The sequence below is a fragment of the Lithohypha guttulata genome, assembly GCF_036872675.1.
Source record: "Lithohypha guttulata strain CCFEE 5908 chromosome Unknown scaffold_1, whole genome shotgun sequence".
Taxonomy (NCBI): Eukaryota; Fungi; Ascomycota; class Eurotiomycetes; order Chaetothyriales; family Trichomeriaceae; genus Lithohypha; species Lithohypha guttulata.
In genome coordinates this window covers 3,026,606-3,047,375 of record NW_027042750.1, presented here as the reverse complement: position 1 = coordinate 3,047,375, position 20,770 = coordinate 3,026,606, and the positions used below count along the sequence as shown (strand labels likewise).

Here is a 20,770-nt window from a genome sequence, read left to right as displayed (position 1 = left end):
TGAATCTAAAGCCTGCTGGCCACGTCTGTAGGTCAACGATGCTGCGGTGCTATCCATCCAATGCTGGCACTTTCCCATCAGAAACATCCATTGCTTTAGTGGAGGCCCTCATGCGTTGTACCCGGACTGCCTCTCCGATGAAGACGTAGCTGGATGTGTGTGAGCTGATTTGCAAGGTAGAGGCTTTCACCGTGCCGTGACTGCGGGTTATGAAAGTTATCTATACTCGTCCTTACCAACATGAACGATATATTCAGAGAGCCTATCGTATCTCTCGAAGAGCGTGTTCAGCAAGGTCAGCGTCAGCAGCGACATCCGTATAGCCGATTGAGGGGCTTTGCCTGATCTGATCATGGAACGAAACTCTTTGTGCTGTGTCAATTTGACACAGATGTGTCTCCAGACATCAGCATAGATGATCTAACTCAACCATAGATGCCAAAGTTCTCCTTGAAGGACTGGAGATTCTCTCCCTCTTGGTCCACGATTTTATGCGAAGAATACGCGAACTCATCTAGGAGCTGTCGAGAACTTCGAGGAGAAAGAGAAAAGCACAATTGCCGTCAAGATCGTCTTCGTCACACTACCCGAGCGCCCATAGACCTCACGACAATTGAAGTGCACAAGTGTACGGCTCGATACAGATACATAATTTTGCTGTGTCGGTTTTGATTGCTCACCTCATCGTCTATTAGCGGAGCACGTTGATTGGGTTCTACACCATTGACATCTTTAGGTATGCCTAGAAGAAGTACACAGTTTACAACTTCAGGACTAGTGAGCAGTCTCTTTCAAGAGCCACGTGTGGTGATTCGACGCAGCATAGCGATATGATCTCCGTGTCGTCTCCGTCGACTGCGGGCGAGGGTTACAACAAAACAAAAACAATCAACAGCGAGGATTCGCTGGTTGTCTCCAACCCAACTACTAACTCGTCGGCGCCAGGCTTGAGTACGGGTGATCGAACGGGAACCCCTATTTTCCTAACCCTATGGTCGATTGCGTAGGGCAGATCAACGGACTGGCAATATATTGATAGAAGATATACCTTAAGGAGACGATTGCCTTCAATCTGCCAAGGCCTTACCATAGTCGTTGCCGCCGTGAAGAGAAGTTAGACGTGTTCGCACCTGACGTAATGCCTTCCTGCTATGCACTCAATAGCCGCAGTTTAGTGAGAGGTCAAATAGGCTATTGTAAGGAAGAATGGTAGAAGAATTTAGTTTCCGTTTACCGAACCATGGTTTCACACAACTACTGTAAATGGTAGACTGGTTACAGATTTGTTGTACTGCTCCATGAAAGACGTCATCGCTTGTCCCTGTACCTTTTATAGCACAGGACCTGAGCCGATCCTGGTTGAAACAGGCGACCCGTCTCGGTAAGCATTCGGACATTCTTCTTCAACCAGATTTGCCATTCTTGTGGAAAGAGACCACCCAGCAAAGTCTTGATCGGCCTTTGGTACGAAGCAACCATTTTATTTTATAGTTGCAGCTGGAAATCTGTAACAGGACCATGCCGAAACGACCAGCGACCATGGTTCCATGCTCGGCAGAGATCGCTCATGCTTAGATCTCCACTAAGGAAGTGACCACGATCAGGGGTTTATTCTTGAGAGAATTCGTCCCAAAGAACATTGCCGAAACAGCCTAAATGCATCCAATGCACCAATTCCTACGCTAGAACAGGTACTGCAAGCTAATACTGAAGCGATCAGCATCTGCGATTTCCGCAAATGGCCAATTGTACTGGCTGCTAGTCTGCTGTCGTACACAGCTGCGCCCTCATCTGCAGTCCCAGACTGAATGAAACGGCAGTGTGGAGGACACTCTGATCAAAACCACGTTGTGAAAGAAGAAGCAATTTCTTCTGTGAAAGTTTTGGCGCTATACCACCTCGTCATGCTTGTGCGCCCACAAAGTGCTTATTCGCGTCCTTCTTGCGGCATCTCTACTCCGTACTTGTACGTGCCAGAGTTCGATCGGTCACTGCACGGCACGAAAGTAACGAGTGATTAACTCTAAATAGTGTCGTGGGGTTCCATGTCGCAATCGTCTTGCCTACCCAGGAAGTGCTGCAACCCAACACAACAGTATCTCATGAAGCACGCCATTGATGGTCCGACCAACTGCTCTTGTATACTACTCTTGATCAAAGTTGCAAGGTCTATCTTAGGCATCCAGCATCAGACCGGGTGTCAATGCAGCAGGCCTATGATCACGCAGCGCAGAACAACTTCTGGCAGCACGGTAGCGTCGAGTGGAGGTTTACGGAATCATTCCAAGATCCTAGCGCTGCTAGTCCTTGCACTATCCAGACGCCGCAGATTCTATACGATGCAGCCATCCTCCTTAGTTCGAGCTGAATGGAGCTCATCTACCTCATCATCTCCCACACGACTCGATAGCACCTTGCCAGTTAGCGTCCACCTTGCTGTTCACTCAAAGTGTTCGACCCAGAGCGACCTGCCCTTCGATGTTGACAGTGTGCGCATGTGAAGGTTGGTATCTTACCTGACCAGCTGAATCATACGCACTCTATAGTCCGTACACTCCTCAGTCGCGTTATCTACTCAATCCGACAGTGCATCACTGCCTCCAGTACGCTGTAAGCCAAATCGCGTGGCTGGTGTCGACCACAAACAACTGGTATCAGCCTTTATTGTTCGACGAATACTACACGATCCGCCTCACAAGCGTTGAAGTTATCATTATCGCGTCTGGCACGATCGCAAGTCCAGTGACTACGGAAGCCACTCTTCTTCTAGACTTTGCACAACGCCGAGTTTACTCGAGAATGACAATTGGGTCGGACGTGAAAAAAGCCTTCAGAAGCAGCAAATGTTTTAGGTCATTTGACGATGCACACACACAACAACTAAATGATGGTAACGACAAGAAAGCTCGACACATATTAGGCTTGGACACAGCATATGTGGCCAGCCGTAACCACAGTGTTGCGAGTTCCACATCCACCAGTAAGCCACGAGTTGTCACTTTCTCGGACGCAACCACTGCAGCAGTTTCAATTGGAAGTGTCACGGACTTGAGCGAGGGAGATGCGTCCAAAGGCAGTAGCGAGGATTCCCCCGTGTTACTGAAACAAAATTGTAAGGCCGACTTGAGTCAGCTCAAAGCCTCAACTCCAAACTTGTCCTACTATGACAAAAGCCGTGCTCCGCTCAGTGTATCGCAGCAGACGTCTGATTCTTCAAGTCGTGACTTTGGGCTAAGAAAAGACGCAACGCCAGTCATTAGTGTGCCCAGTCAGCAGGTGGAGCATCACAAACAGCTACGCTCTCTGACAACATCCTCGAGCAAAATGGGGCCCGACAATGACAAAAGACTATCCTACTCCGTACAGCCAGATGTGACGACGTCCTCTCGATTTTCCATTATTTCAGTGACTCCAGGCACCGCCGACTCCGTAGCACCCTCTCCGGCCATATCTCGTATCTCGACCACAAGAGGCTCACTGCTAGATACTCCCAAGTCTATGATGTCCAAGAAACGTTCGCAGAAAGCGCAACAGCCATCCTCACAAGCGACATCATTAACGGAGCCCACGAGAGCTAAAATTAACGTCAGACGACCTAAGGTCGGTACTAAGAATTGGTTCGACAATCTTGAAAGTGACTCGAGTGAAGATGAGGACGACTCCTCAGAACCCCAATTGTACAGTGACCTCGCTTTAGAAGTTAAGACAGCTTCTGTAGCTGGTCGTGCAGACAAACATCCACCACGCTGCTCTTCGAAGAGACTTGCTGTGGTGCCAGAAGCCACCGCTGAACTGCAAGCGGCACATGACACCTACACCAACAGCGAGCAGGTACAGCAAGACAGTAGGAATACCAACAAGCCAAACCTAACGAAGAATACCAACAAAACAGAGACCAGCCTTTTTGCCAAAGTTGACCTCACTGTCCAGAGTGTGCTGAGTTTAAGCTCTTCTGATGATGAGGAAGACGACAACGCCGCCGTGCCTGCAAAGCATCAAGAGCTTGCGAGGAAAGAGATCAGGGCGTCGTTGATGAGCACTGGTTGGGAAAGTACAGACGTAGAATACGGCCAAGCACTCGCGGTTAATACGAAGAAAGCCAATGAGATTCTCCAGGAGCGTTCGAGAAGACAAGTCACAAAGCCAGCGATTCCAAATCGTGCCGCCAGCAGGTTTTTGACCTACCTGGATGACAAATCGACGGAAACATTGACTCGAAACAAGGATATCATCACGTCGTTTCCGTCAACACCCACTGAAGCTAGTCCAAGGCTAGGGTCTGCTCCTGCCGCTCGGACTGCATCGGGCAGAGAATCTGTGGTCTCGGATAACGAGAGTGTTGTAAGTACGAAACTCATGACTGTTACGCGACAGGAAGAGAACTTGATCGCAGCCATGAGACTGAGGAGAATTGCCATGAAAAGAGCACAAGCAGCAGCTCATCGCGCAGGAGCATTGAGAGTGCTTGACGCAAACAATGCTCGAAGCGAACAAGAGGTGGTCTCGAGCAACGCACGTGCAGAATTTTCAAGTGATCAGGTGGCCGTCACTGCAGCTCGCAGGATGTCTTACCTGCCGCCAGCGGAATTGCGCAAGGCTCGAAGAGACGAGTCAAAAAGCAACTCAGTAACGACAATTCAGACAGAATCCACCAGGCAGCCAAGCGCCAGGAGCTCGGTTGTAACATATCTCAGCGAAGGATCGGAAGATTTGCAGCTCCCGTACTCGAGCCTGGATAGATTGTCATTAGGCTCGTCAGTGGTCTCGCCAAAGCACCGAGCGAAGGCAGAGCTACGGCGAGGGACGAGGGATACCTTTCTATCCGAAACGACAACAGACTCTGCCTTGTCTCATGTAGCCTCACCTCAAGAGCAGTCACCAAAAAGCAATGGTCAAAACAGACACGTGATGACACTAGACCCACTGGAGCGGCAGCTGCTGAGAGACGAGATACCTTCACAGCTCTTCCTAGAGAGTCCCTTCCTCGGATGGGAGGCAAGGGCGAATATCCAAGTGACTCATTAAAATTTTGCACACAAGGATGAGAAGCTCTGCAGGTCAGGACACTCCATGATATCTGCCATTTTAACGTGCTTGATCGCGTATGAACATTTTGGCTGTATTTTCTTTGTAACGTTCACCGTAGTGTAAACATATTAATTGCTCAATCTTTTGAGCTTGCAAAGCTTCTCTTTACTCTGTTCACTCTTTCAAGTTCTTGGTTTGAGATCGATATCCTATTGAGGGATAAGCTCCGGGTCAGCCGGCCAGCCAGCAGATAAGACTTCGTGTCTAGCCTGGCAAAGCATGCCGAGACGTGAGCAAGAGCCAAGTCGACAGGAAGAGGCAGCTGAGCCGTGTTTTCCAGACTTCGGAGCCTTGTGATGGAGCGAGTGTGCTGGTGCCAATACGTGGTGCACCAGTCAACGCGATTTGAAGTTTCAGCATCAGCTTGTCACTTGGGGATTCACATCCTTGATTTGTTCAATGCGGAGCCGTCAGCCCAGTCGGGCTCCGTCATAATCTACTTGCGGCCCGTCCAACATCTGCATGCTTTTTGATCACAAGCCCACATCCATACACACTCAATTCATGCTTTTGGTGATCACACACTCCTTTAGATTCACAAGCTTATTCACTGAAACATTCGTGCTATCCGTTGCTCTTGGAAGGAAGAGACCTGTCCTTACGAAACGAACCAACACACATCTGCCTTCATAGCCTCGCATGTCCTAAAATTTTGAGCCTGCTTCCAAACGCGCATCCCCTTACCAAAAGTTCCTGGCCGACATAGTGGTCGCCATGGAAAGGCGTATAGATGGAACGCCAGCGATATGGGGGATACCCTTAAAGATACTTACATTGGTGGTGGTAAGCAAGGCTCAGAATGTATAGGCCGTGGTAAAACTAACAACAGCTGCGCAGTTGACCTTTCAGTTCTCCGCTTTCATATTGGTAGGCAACCTAGATGTCGACCTGGAAGTTGCGCTGACAGTACCATAGTTGTTACACTGGTCCCGAGTTATGCCTACACCGGATGGCCATCGATACCTTCCTTCAACCGCAGTTTTCCTTGTCGAGCTGTTAAGGCTCGCAGTATGTCTTACAATAGCGTTGTACGAGGTGTCGCAAACGATACCACGGTCGATGCCTGCCACCTCTCTCTTCAGCGTGCTTGGTAATGCCATCTTCTCAGGAGATAGTTGGAAAATAGCCATGCCGGCAGGATTATACACTCTCGCAAACAGCCTTCAATACGTGGCGATTTCAAATCTGGATGCAGCTACCTTTCATGTCACTTATCAGTTCAAAATTATTGTTACAGCTATTTTGAGCGTGTACATGCTAAAAAGATCAATCAATGGCAGACAATGGCTCTCCCTAGTCCTGTTAATGGTTGGGGTCGCTATTGTGTCTATGCCACAAGAAGAGCACCGGCTCGCTTCGAGTCACCACACCCGGGTCTACGTGCCTCGAGCACTAAACCCTATAGCCGAGCATTTTGGGAAAAGTAACGTAGTGCAGAAATTGAAGAAGAGATCCGCAACCTACGAGGGAATTGAGGAAGACGAGATGGCCATCTATGGACCAGGAATGGATGCTTCAATTGGCTTGCTGGCTGTCTTGTGTGTTTGTCTCTGTTCAGGGCTAGCAGGCGTATATTTCGAAAAGGTCATCAAAGAATCGCCTCGGCCAACCTCTATGTGGATTCGAAACGTGCAGTTATCCCTATACTCCCTTTTTCCAGCATTTTTCATTGGAGTCATCTTTTTGGATGGAGAAACGGTTGCGAAGAACGGATTCTTCGCTGGCTACAACTCGGTTGTGTACATCTCGATTCTTGTCCAAACCTTTGGAGCTGTGGTCGCTGCATTCTGCATGTTCTATGCAGACAACATCTCAAAAAACTTTGCCATCAGCATTAGCATGGTGCTGAGTGCTCTCGCCAGCGTCTTCTTCTTCGATTTTCGGGCCACTACAAATGTAAGTTCGAACAAGTCACAATCGACGGAATTTACCTTTGACCAATACCTAGTTTGTGGTTGGCACAGCCATCGTCCTTACCTCAACATATATGTACACCTTGCAGGGTGCTCAACCTTCAAGACCACCTCTAATCAAGATCAATTCGGAACAAGAGAAGGACATATTAACCAATTCCGCAGAACTGAGAGACCACTCAATATCTATACCTAAGACACCTCTCAGCCTTGACGATACCACGATTACGACTTCACGACCAGGATCACCCGCACCTCATAAGAAGAGGAAAAATGAATCCCTAGGGTATTTTGCGAGACCCCATTACTGACACATACTACCGTGATCATTGTAACGAAACAAAATGCAAATATTATTACTCATCCTTCAAGACTTGTAACAGCTCATTGATACGTAATGAAACCGCTAGTGTTGCTGATGTTCCTTCTTTGAAGCAGTCACGACTGTACGCGTACCTGCCTCATTCATCTGCTCATCTAACCCAACCACAACTTCGGCCTGGTTTATTGAGAGATAGCAATGACACAACCGCATCTGAAGCTGTGGCAATCCTCTTGGATTACGCCAGATAACATACATTCCAACTCACGAGCTTGAGAAGAACCCGTATTCTACATCATGGACAGGTCAGACCGTTCCCGGCATTTCGCCCAGCACTTCTCGATGCCATACCAAGATCCCTATCGACGGGACGCACTCAGCGCGCAATTGGAAGAGGGCGTGCTACTGGACGATTTTGGTGGGCACAATTGATTGCATATCAAAACTGTTTCTAATTCACGAGTCAGATCGCCAGCTTCTCGCCGAAAGTAGCAATACGAGACGATATGGACGTCACCCCTGGGACAACAACAGAAGCATGGAAGTCCTTCAAGCACAACCCAGCCGACTTTATACTCAGGGTCGGCCAGTAAAACACGATTTGGGCACGGTCTTACGCACTGCTTGGGTGTCCGCTGCTGATATTTTCATTCACAGATTCCTGCAAAATATCTCCACGACCCCTGTCTACCTCATCTGACTCGATTCCGTTCTCCAGTCCAAGTGTAAAGGTGCTCCGTAACAAGCACAAAATGCCTCAAGCGCAGTCTTCGCTACTAGCAAGGAATTCTTTTCACTCTCGAATTGCAGAAATTCAGCAGCAGCGTGCGCAGCGAGATAATCAAAACAGTGGAGCAGATTTGAATATCAGACGATCCGAGAACGAGCCTCCTGTCGTTAGAGGCATTCGACTGATACCTACCACACGCCTACATGACATGCAGAAGACCGTCTTCAGCTTCCCAATCTTCAATGCTGTCCAGTCACAGTGTTTTACCTGTGCATATGAATCGGACGATAACCTGGTCGTTTCTGCCCCTACAGGAAGTGGAAAGACTGTTGTTATGGAATTAGGCATTCTCAGAATTCTTCCGCAGATGAGGAGTGGAAGTGTCAAAGTCGTGTACCAGGCACCCACCAAGTCCTTGTGTAGTGAGCGATATCGCGACTGGCAAGCAAAGTTCAGTGTCTTTGATGTGCAGTGCGCTGAGCTGACTGGCGACACTGATGCTTCAAGTCTTCGTAGTGTCGCGAATGCAGGCATTATCATCACTACACCCGAGAAGTGGGACAGCGTTACAAGAAAGTGGAAAGATCATGCCAAACTGATGGACATGATTCGACTATTCTTGATCGACGAAGTGCATATTCTCAGAGATAGTCGTGGCGCAACATTGGAGGCCATAGTGTCACGTATGAAGTCTGCTGGCAGCAAGATCAGGTTCATGGCGCTCAGTGCTACTATACCCAACTCTGAAGACATTGCAGCCTGGCTTACAAGGGGTGAACATGCTCGCTACTTGCCTGCACAGAGAGAGCTCTTCGACGACAGTTTTCGTCCGGTGCAACTGAAGAAACACATCCTTGGCCACGAGGGACCATATAATCCCTGGGCATTTGACGCAGCAATGACAGAGAGAATACCGGATGTGGTAGCACGCTATGGCAAAAGGAAGCCTGTCATGGTATTCTGTCCGACGAAAGAGTCAACAATAAAAACAGCAAATAGGTTGGTTGACAGCTGGCAGCATACAGCTAGTGGAATACGTGCGTGGAGTGCACCGAGACACGCCATTCAGGTTGAAAACGAACAGCTCCAGAAAGTGGTTGCGTCAGGCGTTGCCTTTCATAATGCTTCTCTAAGCATACAGGATCGGCATGCAGTCGAGCGAGGATATTTGAACGGAGAGATCATGATTATATGCTCCACGTCGACTCTAGCTGTTGGGATCAATCTACCTTGTTATCTTGTCATTCTCAAAGGAACTCAGGCCTACTCTGACGCAGGGTTGCAGGAATACTCCAGCCTAGAAGTCATGCAAATGCTTGGTCGTGCCGGTCGTCCTCAACACGAGACAGAGGCATGTGCCGTTGTCTTGTGTTTGAATGAGCGAGTCAAGAAGTATGAGGAGATGGTAGCTGGAGAGGAAGTGCTCGAGAGCTCTCTCCACCAGAACCTCATTGAACACCTTAATGCTGAGATTGGTATCGGGACGATTACGAGTATATCGACCGCTAAGCAGTGGCTTTCGAGCACCTTTCTCAACATTCGCCTGAAACAGAATCCGAAATATTACGATGTCGACATGAACAACGAGGTCAATGACCTGGATAACGTGCTGCTCAAGTGCTGCGAAAAAGACTTGGCGCTTCTCAAAGATGCCCAATTCATCGAAGACAACGGCAGATTACGCTCTACAGAATACGGCCAGGCAATGGCTCGCTACTGCACAAAGTTTGAAACCATGAAGTCTTTCATGAACCTACCTGTGAAAGCTAAAGTCTCTCAAGTTCTGAGCACCCTCGTCCAAGCATTTGAACTCAAAGACTTCAGGTTGAAACACAATGAAAAGGCCTTCTACAAGGAACTCAACCAGGCCAACGAGATTCGCTATCCTGTCAAAGTGGATGTTGCTCTTACTGAGCACAAAGTTTCCATACTCATCCAGGCAAGATTAGGTTCTGCTCCTGTTGGCAAGAACCCCAAGAACAAGTTCACTGGATCTCAAGTACGCCAGCTTCAGTTGGATACAAATGGTGTCATTGCTCACGTCAGGCGGCTCATCCGTTGTATGGTCGACATGCTCATACAGAGAGGAGATTCGATTGGAGTAAAAAGTGCTCTTGAGCTTGCTCGAAGTATTGTAGCTGGCGTCTGGGATGATACTGCCATGCAGCTCAAGCAAATACCCGGAATTGGTGACGTGTCAATGCGGAAACTTGCAGCAGCAAACATCAAAAGCATCGACACCCTCTTCAATACTGAGCCGAGTCGCATCGAGGTTGTAATGAGTAAGCATGCACCATTTGGTAATGAGCTGCATCAAAAGGCCGCTGAGTTTCCAATGCTGCACATTTCCGCTCAGGCAATTGAGAAGAAGTCCAAACCTTCGAAGGGCACAGAGGTGAAGCTGAGGTGTCAGATTGGCTTCCTCAATCGGGTGGTACCGATGAAGTTCAATAGAAGACCATACAGCGTTCTATTCATATGTGAGACCTCTCACGGAGAACTCGTTGACTTTCGCCGATTTAGTCCAGCCCGCTTGGAGCAGACGGAGGAAATACTTCTTACCGTCCTGGTCAAACAGAAAGGCACCAAAGTACGTTGTCACACTATGTGTGATGATCTGGCTGGCACGCATCGGATTGCAGAGTTTGAAGTTGAGTGTTCACACCGATCATTCCTGGAGCAACCACCTATAGACATATCGTCCGAAGGGCCGGGCGTCTTGACGAACCCAACTCAAGTACTAGACGAGTTCGAAAGCGATGGACTCAATGATTCTGATTTGCTCGCCATCGCATCCGAACCTAGGTTCAATACAGATGTCCTGGATATTGATGAGATTCTTGATGACCAAGAGGAGAGAGAGACGCCAGCTGGAAGCAAGAAGCGCTCAGCGCCGTCCATTAGAGAAAACGACCAGTGGCGTGAGCCTCGGGAACTGCCCAATGGCAATTGGACGTGTCAGCATGCATGTGCGGATGAGGCCAAGGATTGCAAACACAAATGTTGCAAGGAAGGAGTGAAGAAGCCAATGAAATCATCAACGAAGCGGCAAAGAAAGGAGAAAGAACAAGAAACCAGAAGAGTGGGTGACAAGAGCAAGAGAGAAGAGTCGAGCAAACGTAAACAAGTGAACAAACAAGGACCACTTGATAGGTTGCTAGGCGTATCGAAGATACAGCGAGAGTCAGGGCAGATCATCACCAGTAAGAGAACCCAGCAGTCAACAGATGACTTTCATAAACTCTCACAAACAAGCACCGACGTGCTTGATGCTGTTCGGGATGTGAAACCTGTACTCCCAGGAAGTTCCGACTTTGATGAGTGTGACTGGCAAGCGATTGATGAGCTTGTCGTTCAATTGGACAAGCGCAATACTACCCATAAAGTGCGGTCTGAACCCAAGCTTCCGGATGCCTTTGCAACATCCGAACTCGACACCATACCACGCAAGGACAGTCTCAACAGTAGTTCTCATAGCTTCGGCTTCGAGGGAGGGCTGTTCCTAACACAAAGTAACGACCAAACGAAAGACATTGATCTGAATTGGTCTGATAATCAGCAGGACTCCATACCAATGGATGCCGTCGCTCCCAAAGCGACAACGAAAACTACGCTGAAACACGAGGTGCCAACACGGACTTCAACGTCGACTTTGGTCAACTCTAGCGACGCAAAAACTGACACAGGTCAGAAATGGGTACTAGCTCAGTCAAGCATTGACCAAATTGAATACGGCGTGGACGGCAAGGAGACCGAAGATGAGAGCAAACGAAGGCAATATGTAGAGAACCAGAAGGCAAAGTGGGCAGAGATCGACTACCATGAATTTCTGAATTACGACAACTTTGGGCAGTACGTTGAAATCATCGACGATCCATAGATTGAGGATGCAGATGTTACTGGTATGCGTCGATTTGTACGTGGGGAACTAGGCTATGTGAATGGTCTACGCTCGCCTTCTTGCCACGATGAGCTTGAGCAAGCGCCCAAACGACGTGTCTTCTGAATCACTGCTGGGCTTCCAAACCTATTTCTATACAAATACATACACAACCCAATCCTCCAGTCAGCAATGCCAATGAAGTCACCCACTTCTGCTCCTTTTTGTCAGGGTCTTCTGATCCTCGTCAATGCCAAGAAATAGCAACCATAATCAAAGCTCCAACAGCCATAGCCACAAACTGCGACAAAGTCCTCTTCAACTCCTGCACCCTAGTACTCCCCCTCTCATTCTCAAGCAACTCCGGAATCACACCTACAGTTCCCACGAACAAAAAAGTCCCAGCAGTAAAAGGAAGCAGCATATCGCTCCATTGCAAACTCGTTCCAAATAACCCCTCCCTCATCCCTCCCACAACAGGCTTGTCCTCACCACTTCCATATTCCTGCACTAGTATCCCGATGATCGTGCCCAAGAAAGCACCGACCGCAGTCAGGAACTGCGCGCCCATGGCTTTGTGCTTCGAGAAGCCGGATTGAATCAGGAGCGCGAAGTCGCCGACTTCGTGGGGGATTTCGTGGAAGAAAACGGCCATAGTGGTTGTGGCGCCGAGAGTGGGGGAGGAGTAGAAGGAGGTTGCGAGGGCGAGGCCGTCGGTGATGTTGTGGGTGAAGTCGGCGACCAGGTTTAGGAGGCCGGCGAGCTTGACGCTGGGGTTGAGGTCTTTCTTTTCTTTGGTTGTGGGAGGGGATGATTTGGATTGGGTTGGGGAGGTGGTTCGGGTTGCTTCGAGGCCGGTATCATTGTTGTTGTTGTCGTCTTCGTCTGCGTAGATGCTTACTTCTTTGGGTTTTTGCTGGGACTGCTGCTGGTTTTCGGACGTGCCAGTGTTTCGCCTCCGGATCTCCTGATTAGTCGATGCAATGTGCGCGATGATGTCTCGGGTTTTCTTGCCGTTGACTCTTGTATCGTTGTAGGGTTTGTTTGAGAGACGTTCACGTTGTTCTTCTCTACTCTCTTTCTTGGCTAGCTCGGAGAGATCGTCTAGAAGGCGGTAGTCGCCGACATCGAATTTTTGGGCTTGCTCCCGGATGTTGTGCTCGCCGGTGTGACTGTGACTATGTGCTCCTCCAGTTGCTATACGAAGTGCTTTGTCCATGGCCATGAAGGTTGCTAGGCCGATGAATATGAAGACACCTAGAAGAGTGTTACGATTTGGCTCTAGATGGACGAGCCGGACTTTGGACCCATCATCATCTTCGCCGAGGAAGATTTCTGGTAACAGGTGGAAGAAAGTGTCACCAAGGAGACCGCCCACAGCAAAGGCCACCATTATGCTCAAAGAGCTGGGGTCAATGTTGGGTGGACATAGTGCTAGAAGGAAGTTAGGTGGCCCAGAGATATAGGCTGTCGCTAGCAAGGCATTAACGGCAGGTCTGGAGGATGGGAAGAGTATGCCGAATATTTTGGTAGTCCATGATCGATCTTTCAGAAAATCTGCTTGCTTCTGTGTTGCCAGACGCAGGATATGCTGTAGGTCTTCTGTGCTAATAGATATCTTGTCCTTGATCGAGTCGAACGTGTGAGAGGGGCTTTCCTTGATCTGTTCCAGTACATCCCCTACAGCTAGTGTGAATAGTGTAAAGAACAGAATGCCTGTTAGCACTCGACGCGAGATTGTGAATGCCATCTTAGCTCTTGTGCTCTGTCATAGAACAACCAACAGGAATAAAGTGCGAGCACGCGACATGTTTATCGTAATGACTTTGTCACGTAACTTGGTGGGGAAGGTTTCCTAGTGTTCTGCTTCCCTGCTTTCGCCAAAAGTCTCGATCTTATCGATAAGGGTTTTCTCGAAAACCTCCGAAGGAACTCCAATGTCCAAAGGAAGAGGTCGTCGCCTTTACTGTCGAGTTTACTTGCCAAAGTTGTCGCGTCCCAGGAAACATTCTCAAAGTCGAAAATATGGGTAGAGAATTGCAAAAGCGCAAGAACAGATCTTCGAGGCCGAAAGTGAGGCCAAGGACCATTGGGAGAACAAAAGCTGGAAAAAAGAAGGTCAATTTCCTGGGCAATGAGACCATCGCAAAGAACTGGTACGCTTCATGTCATGATTTCGATGTGATATGCCTAACATGACCTAGGGATCGCAGTCAGACCCTCGAGCAGAACTACAAACGCTTAGGACTCTCCACGAAACTGAACTCTGGCGCGATAGGACCAGTAAAAATTAAAGGTCGAAGACGCGATATTACAGAAGAGGCCAAGTATGACAGTCTTGCTATCGCAGCCACCAACTCGCAAGCGACAGCTAAACCGCAAGAAGTCCGAGTCGAGCGAGATCCCGAAACAGGAAAAATCACGAAAGTGATACAGCCTGAGCAGGACGAGGCCTACCGCAATCCATTGAATGACCCTCTCAACGAGCTCTCTGACGAAGAAGATGATGGCCAAGATGGAGCGGATTATGGCAACGAAGACAACATCATAGCTCAATTAGAGGCACAGGCTGCGCAAGAGGCTGAACTTGAGGCTAAGAGAAAACGACCAAGACAACAAAGCGCGAGAGAAGAGGAGTGGCTGGCCAATCTAGTCAAAGCCCATGGTGACGATACAATAGCCATGAGCCGAGATCGAAAACTCAATCCAATGCAACAAAGTGAAGGTGACATAAAAAAGCGGTTGAAGAAATGGAAGCAGAAGCACGGATGAAGGTCTCCTGCTATTCAGATCGAGTAAAAGCAGCTGCAATTGCAAACATACAGGATTGATCCTATGACAGTCGGCACGAAACGTTCACCAAGATTCAGAAATGAATGGTTTAAGGCCGTGGACAATATCAAAGCAATACTCATATGCCACACGTACAGATACAGTAAAAGCCCAGTAGCAACACATTGTACTGTGCTACAGCGCTCCTACAGTGGTCAGTATCGATGGGTCACGTTATTTGTCAGATGGCAAATCTCTGTGAGTTTGTTGCATCGTATTCGCAGGTGAGAATCGGATAAATCTCCAAACTCCATTCTAAAATTCGACGAAACGACTCAGTTCTGCTCATGAGTCAACACAGCTACACCACATGCCTGACAGCTATCAGTACAAGCATAAAACTGCTAGTGTGTGGCTGGTAGCTTGTATTGAAGCAGCACCATGAGATGTATGATGAGTAACATGAAGGCAGTCTCGGCAATAAGTGTTGAAGAGCACGAAAAGCTCATAGGGCAAGTGCGATTCGTGGTTCGATACGCAACTTCCATGCGGCGAGATCAGGTTACAAAGGTTTTCCTCATTCAATGTCCACGAACCCAACATACAGAACTTCCGAGATCCAGATATGTTCACAAGCTCTTCACATTCGAGATACATCGTCGTGAACAAGTTCAAGGAAGCACGAAGCAGTTCTAACGGTACGTCCGTATAAGAATATTTCCCAATCCACCTGGCCTCCTCTGTACGCGGACACACAAGCATTTTGGCTAGGAGAACATCCTCATTCTTATCTACCATGAGCAGCAACAACCACGATGATTGCTGAACGTACAATCATATTCTTCTCACCTGAACATCACTTACATATATACCCGCTCGACAATATATCGTGAATGTCCTTGCCATTCAGTCTCCAACTTCCTCGACGATTGATCAGAATAGCATTCACAGTGTTTACCCAACCTCTTAGATGGTTGTCCATGTCTTGTCACTACCAAATTAGGGCTTTGGTATCGATCTGCTAATGAGCCTTCTAGCAATACAGACCAATCTCAACAATCCCTACGGCCTCTGCGAACAGTAATTCGCTTTCGATCGAGAGCAGTATCGACTTCTCGACGCAGTGGTTGAGGTCTATGGGTTTCTGAGAACGTACAAAAATGCCGGCGACACGACGACAAACTCGACTTGAAGAGGAAGAGCTTGAGAAGGCAATTCAGGCAAGTTTGCGTGAAGAATCTACCCGCAAGTCCACATGTAAAGCCAAACCACGACTTACGAAGAAGAGAGTCATCGTCACAAGCAAGGCGGTAAAGAGTCAAAGCCGTGTCGTCAAAAAGACAGTCCTAAAGAAGGTGGCCGCTAGACCGCCAAAGCTCAAGATTACACTCAAAATCCTATACAGTCAACTCTCTTACAACGTGATACGCAAGTTCAAGATCAACCCTCCCAAGAAGGCAAACGACTATTGGCCATGGCCAAGATATCCTCGACTCAAACTTGGGCATAACGCGTGGCAGCACCTGAATTGGAGTGGTCCCACAGAAGAGCAAGTACGACATGTACACGAGCTTCTTACAGACCACCACGCTAAATTCGAGTTCGATCGTTATGTCGACATGCCTGCACACGCCACCAAATCGGTGTGCACCGTGGATGTGATCATTCAAACCATGTTCGCACAGTCAACTGATAATGCCATTGCAATCGACGTGCATTCGAGGCTCTGCAATGCATTTCCCTACACGGCCGTCGATGGCAGGAAATATGTCGGCAAGATACCGAATTGGCATGACGTGCGTCATATACCTCCTGAAGAGTTGGAGACAGCTCTTAAATCAGGGGGTCTCAAGGAAAATAGGGCGAAGTGGATTTCCCAATTTCTAAACGACGTCTATGACAAGAACCTCGATCGGAGAAAGAAGGGCATCTCGGGTTTCGAACACGACGGCAATCCTCCTGGTTCCATCGAATTCGTACCCGGCATGCTCTCCATGGACTATCTTACCGAACAGGAGGACAACTCAGATGAAGCCTTGATTGGTCGACTGACAGATATAGGCGGCATAGGGTTGAAGAGTGCGTCATGTATACTAGCCTTCGCCCTTAAAAGGCCAATCTTCGTGGTCGATACTCACGTCTTAAGAATGAGCAGGTCACTAGGCTGGGTTCCTCAGCAGTGCAACAACGTCAACGAGGCAGCTATGTTCCTACACGCCGTTGTGCCTGACGACATCAAATATGATCTTCACAATCAGATATGGACGCATTGCGCGAACGAAAACAATCGTGTCTCAGGATCACGAGCTATGATATGTGGTGTCTGTGGTGCCAATCCACCACCTCAGGGCAGTGACGCCGAGGCGATGTTGGCGCATTGTCCCTTGACCAAACTCTTGCCATCCTTAGAGAAGAGATGGGGCAATAGGTACAAACTGCAATTGTTACAAGCCAGGGCTGGAAACACCGAGACTAAGGAACGAGATGCAGAAATGAAAGATGTGATGAAAGAGGAAGTCTTGCAGGGAGGCACCTCACCACCATCGTCAGTCAGCACGCCGAAACTAAGAAACAGAACGATAGAGTCCTTCTTCAAACAAGCTAAAAGACGTGCCGAAACTGATGTCAAGACACCTCTCGATGGTAAGAGCGAAGGTAGCCAGTCAGATACTTCTCTTCACTCGTCATCAACTACATCAAACAAGAAGAAACAAAAGAAGCTTGACCTGAGAAGACAGTCTATTCGCTTCGAAGAAGTTCCTGAAGAGCAGGTCGAGGATGTTGTGGCAGCTGGTTATTTACTATGGGAATTTCGGCCTATGGACAACACGTTTATGGAGGAGTGGGGCAAGGTTGACCAGTTCCCTCGGTTCAGGTGGGAAAGAGACGATGTTATGGATAAAGACGTTGCGGTCACGTATGAATATGCAAAAGCGGTTTTAGAGGGAAGGCAGAGGCACAAGTGGTCCGCTCAGAACAACGCCGTCGACATTGCCACCAACCAGACCATGCAAGCAGTGAGTCAAATGCCGTCGTGAAGCAAAAGCTTGTCGTCGTCATGACCGCTTGATGGGATGGGAGCGAGCGTATACGATGTTCGTCTGCCATGAGGAAGAAGCTTATACAGATAATGCAGGGTTCCCGATGTGGTAAGTGTTCATTAATGCAAAGCTCAGTTCGATGCGGTTGTGCAGTACTTATACCACATACTATATCGACTTGTACAGGCATCAGAATCGTGTCTGATGCTCTTCAAGCATCGTCAGCATATCAAATTTGTATCAATGGGATGTTGATTAGTTTTCTGCAAGCAAATTAGAACGGGCACTGCCCTGCCGTGACCAATCATCGTTCTCTAAATTCACAGAGGTTGATGTTCTGAAAGGGGCCTGCTTGTGAATGCGCACGCTTGGTCAACGACTCAGGTATACAAGTCGTCACTTCAATCGCGATGAGCGTTGGTTTCCACGCGTAGCCTGACATATTGCGCGATCTTGAGGTGAAACAGAAAGGTTATGTGCACCTGGTACGTCTATTTAACGGTGTTCTTGCACCACTGCATTTGCTGTACAGCTGGGTTGTCTTGATTTTTGACACGATCGCGTGAGGAGTCGCATCTTGTGAAGTACAAAAGCTTCTCTTATCTCAAAGTTAGCTTCGAGAAAGCTTGACGCGTTTTGAATACTTGTCGACCTTCCCAACACAGTAACGTCTATGTGTTCGTATCCACCAATTTGATGGCGAGGGTCACATCCAACGTCACCTTGTCACACTCTCTGTCTGCAAGCTCTGTTGTACGAAGGCTAATTGAGATAATAAGGATGTCAAGCATTTCCTTGAGAGTAGGAGCATGCTGTCGTAGGCCTCTGTAAAACAGCAGCAGCCATGTTCACAGCACTATTGCTCTTCACTCAACTAGTGATCACTCAATTCGTTGCTCAACCCTCAAATCTGACGACCAAAAGAGGATATGCCGGCATTAATGTTCGCTACAAGCAGGTTCCAGCTGGCATTTGTGAACAGAATCCCAACGTTAGAAGCTTCTCTGGATTCGCTGATGTTTCTGAAAATGAGCATATCTTTTGGTGGTTCTTCGAAGCCAGGAATGTCGATCCTACCACAGCACCATTGACCATTTGGATCAATGGCGGTCCTGGTAGTTCATCGATGATCGGTCTATTCCAAGAGCTAGGCCCTTGTGGGGTGAATATCGAAGGCAATGTCTACGACAACCCTTATTCATGGTCGAATGTTTCGAACATGGTTTTCATTGATCAGCCAACAACTACAGGTTTTTCATATTCAATCCCTATTCCGGGATTCCAAGACAGCTCCACCAACGAGATCGTGGCCTTGCCTAATGCTACTTGTCCCGACTATGCTGATACCACTACGTGCGGAACATACAATGTTTACAATACCTCGTTAACAGCCAACTCAACAGTGGCAGCAGCCCCAAATTTCTATCTTACGCTTCAAGCATTTACAGGAGCTTTTCCTCAGTACTCTTCGCACGGAGTCTTCTTTGCCACAGAAAGCTATGGCGGACACTATGCGCCAATCTTCAGCAGGTACATCCTTGAGCAGAATGAGCTGAACACGACTGGCACGGCTTTCATTGATCTTAGAGCAGTAAGTCTGTGGGTCGAGTAAATCTAGCGTACGAACATCTACTGATAAACTTTCTCTCAGGTCCTGGTCGGCAATGGCTGGTTCAACCCAATTCTACAATATCAAGCTTACTATAATTTCACCTCAAACTATAGCACTCAGCTACATCAAGGAGGAAATACATACGGGCTACACTACAATGCTAGTATCGACGCCTACGTCTTCAACAACATGTATGGTGCTCACAACTGTCTCGACCAACTTTTGGACTGCAATACTTATCCTTACGCAACTAATGCTAGCGACGGCACAGGCAACCAAGTCTGTAGCGCAGCAGACAGCTGGTGCTACAATCAAGTTGAGCTGCCATACGATAATGTCCTTGGTCGCGATGAATACGACATCCGGTACCTGACTCCCGATCCTTTTCCATACTCGTTCTATGTCGACTACCTCAACCGGGCGGACGTGCAAAGCGCCATTGGTGCATTCACGAACTTCACCCAAGGCTCAAGCATAACATCCACGGCCTTCAGCGGCACGGGTGACGACGCAAGAGAGACTGGGGTGACCGCTGCGGTGGAGTACATCCTCGATCACAACGTCACGTTCGTAATGTACTTTGGCGACGCAGATTTCAACTGGTGAGTGACATCAACCCTCTATCACTATTTACCAACAACTAACAACTCATCTCAGCAACTGGTTCGGCGGCGAAGCGTTCAGCAAAACCCTCACCAACACCGGCACCTACAATAACGGCTCCGCCGGCTTCGCCAACATCACCACCACAGACGGCATCACCCACGGACAAGTCAAGACCGCAGGAAAATTCAGTTTCGTCCGCATCTTCGAGGCAGGCCACGAAGTCCCCTTCTACCAGCCCCTCGTGAGTCTCGAGATGCTCAACAGAACTATCCAAGGGTATGATATCGCTACGGGCACAACACCACTGACCTCGGACTATTTCACGAAGGGCCCAGTGGACTCGACTTATATCAATGGGAACGCGACAGTGACTTATGAAGTTCTGCCGATGAATGCAACGTATAACACTACAACGAATCAACCTAATCCGCCGTATGATGTTGCCAGTGAGAGGAACAACGACGATGGCACGTCTTCTTTCTCTTCTGGTGGGAAACTTCTAACGAGATTGCACCATGCGAAGCTAGATTTCATGAAGGCGAAGGCGAAAGAGGCAGAGCTGGGTGTGCCGTGGTCCTCGAGCAAAAGAGTGGTTCAGAAGAAGGGTAGGCATATGTTATTTGAGGAGAGTGGAAGGAGAAAGAAGCAGGATCATGGGCATGTTTGGAAGCAAGAGATGTAGCATGGAAGATAGCAGGTCAAAATAGGCGATCGTGGCAGCTCAAGCATTTGTAGACGCGAGACCGGACACGGCATTTGCGATGCAACTGCGGACTAATGAAAATCACAAAAGCATCGATACCAGG

At 48.4% G+C, this 20,770-nt stretch overlaps 7 protein-coding genes across 7 annotated transcripts; 6 read left to right on the top strand and 1 right to left on the bottom strand.

The window, feature by feature from the left end:
* Window positions 1–2,799: 2,799 nt before the first annotated feature.
* Window positions 2,800–5,025, top strand: LTR64_001109 (uncharacterized protein; the record flags this gene model as incomplete). Its single annotated transcript, XM_064895490.1, has 1 exon — window positions 2,800–5,025. One exon carries the CDS (start codon window positions 2,800–2,802, stop codon window positions 5,023–5,025), a length of 2,226 nt encoding a protein of 741 aa, XP_064758177.1.
* A 1,368-nt stretch (window positions 5,026–6,393) lies between these two features.
* Window positions 6,394–7,312, top strand: gms1 (UDP-galactose transporter Gms1; the record flags this gene model as incomplete). The annotated part of the gene is made up of 2 exons (XM_064895489.1): window positions 6,394–6,984; window positions 7,037–7,312. The coding sequence occupies 2 exons, from the start codon at window positions 6,394–6,396 to the stop codon at window positions 7,310–7,312; spliced, it is 867 nt and encodes a 288-aa protein (XP_064758176.1).
* Window positions 7,313–8,075: 763 nt separating this feature from the next.
* Window positions 8,076–11,933, top strand: HFM1 (ATP-dependent DNA helicase MER3; the record flags this gene model as incomplete). Its single annotated transcript, XM_064895488.1, has 1 exon — window positions 8,076–11,933. One exon carries the CDS (start codon window positions 8,076–8,078, stop codon window positions 11,931–11,933), a length of 3,858 nt encoding a protein of 1,285 aa, XP_064758175.1.
* A 247-nt stretch (window positions 11,934–12,180) lies between these two features.
* On the bottom strand, window positions 12,181–13,683 carry LTR64_001106 (uncharacterized protein; the record flags this gene model as incomplete). The annotated part of the gene is made up of 1 exon (XM_064895487.1): window positions 12,181–13,683. The coding sequence occupies one exon, from the start codon at window positions 13,681–13,683 to the stop codon at window positions 12,181–12,183; it is 1,503 nt and encodes a 500-aa protein (XP_064758174.1).
* A 275-nt stretch (window positions 13,684–13,958) lies between these two features.
* NOP16 (Nucleolar protein 16) lies at window positions 13,959–14,705 on the top strand (the record flags this gene model as incomplete). Its single annotated transcript, XM_064895486.1, has 2 exons — window positions 13,959–14,089; window positions 14,138–14,705. 2 exons carry the CDS (start codon window positions 13,959–13,961, stop codon window positions 14,703–14,705), a joined length of 699 nt encoding a protein of 232 aa, XP_064758173.1.
* Window positions 14,706–15,865: 1,160 nt separating this feature from the next.
* Window positions 15,866–17,743, top strand: LTR64_001104 (uncharacterized protein; the record flags this gene model as incomplete). The annotated part of the gene is made up of 1 exon (XM_064895485.1): window positions 15,866–17,743. The coding sequence occupies one exon, from the start codon at window positions 15,866–15,868 to the stop codon at window positions 17,741–17,743; it is 1,878 nt and encodes a 625-aa protein (XP_064758172.1).
* An 847-nt stretch (window positions 17,744–18,590) lies between these two features.
* On the top strand, window positions 18,591–20,646 carry LTR64_001103 (uncharacterized protein; the record flags this gene model as incomplete). The annotated part of the gene is made up of 3 exons (XM_064895484.1): window positions 18,591–19,337; window positions 19,398–19,960; window positions 20,016–20,646. 3 exons carry the CDS (start codon window positions 18,591–18,593, stop codon window positions 20,644–20,646), a joined length of 1,941 nt encoding a protein of 646 aa, XP_064758171.1.
* Window positions 20,647–20,770: the final 124 nt, after the last annotated feature.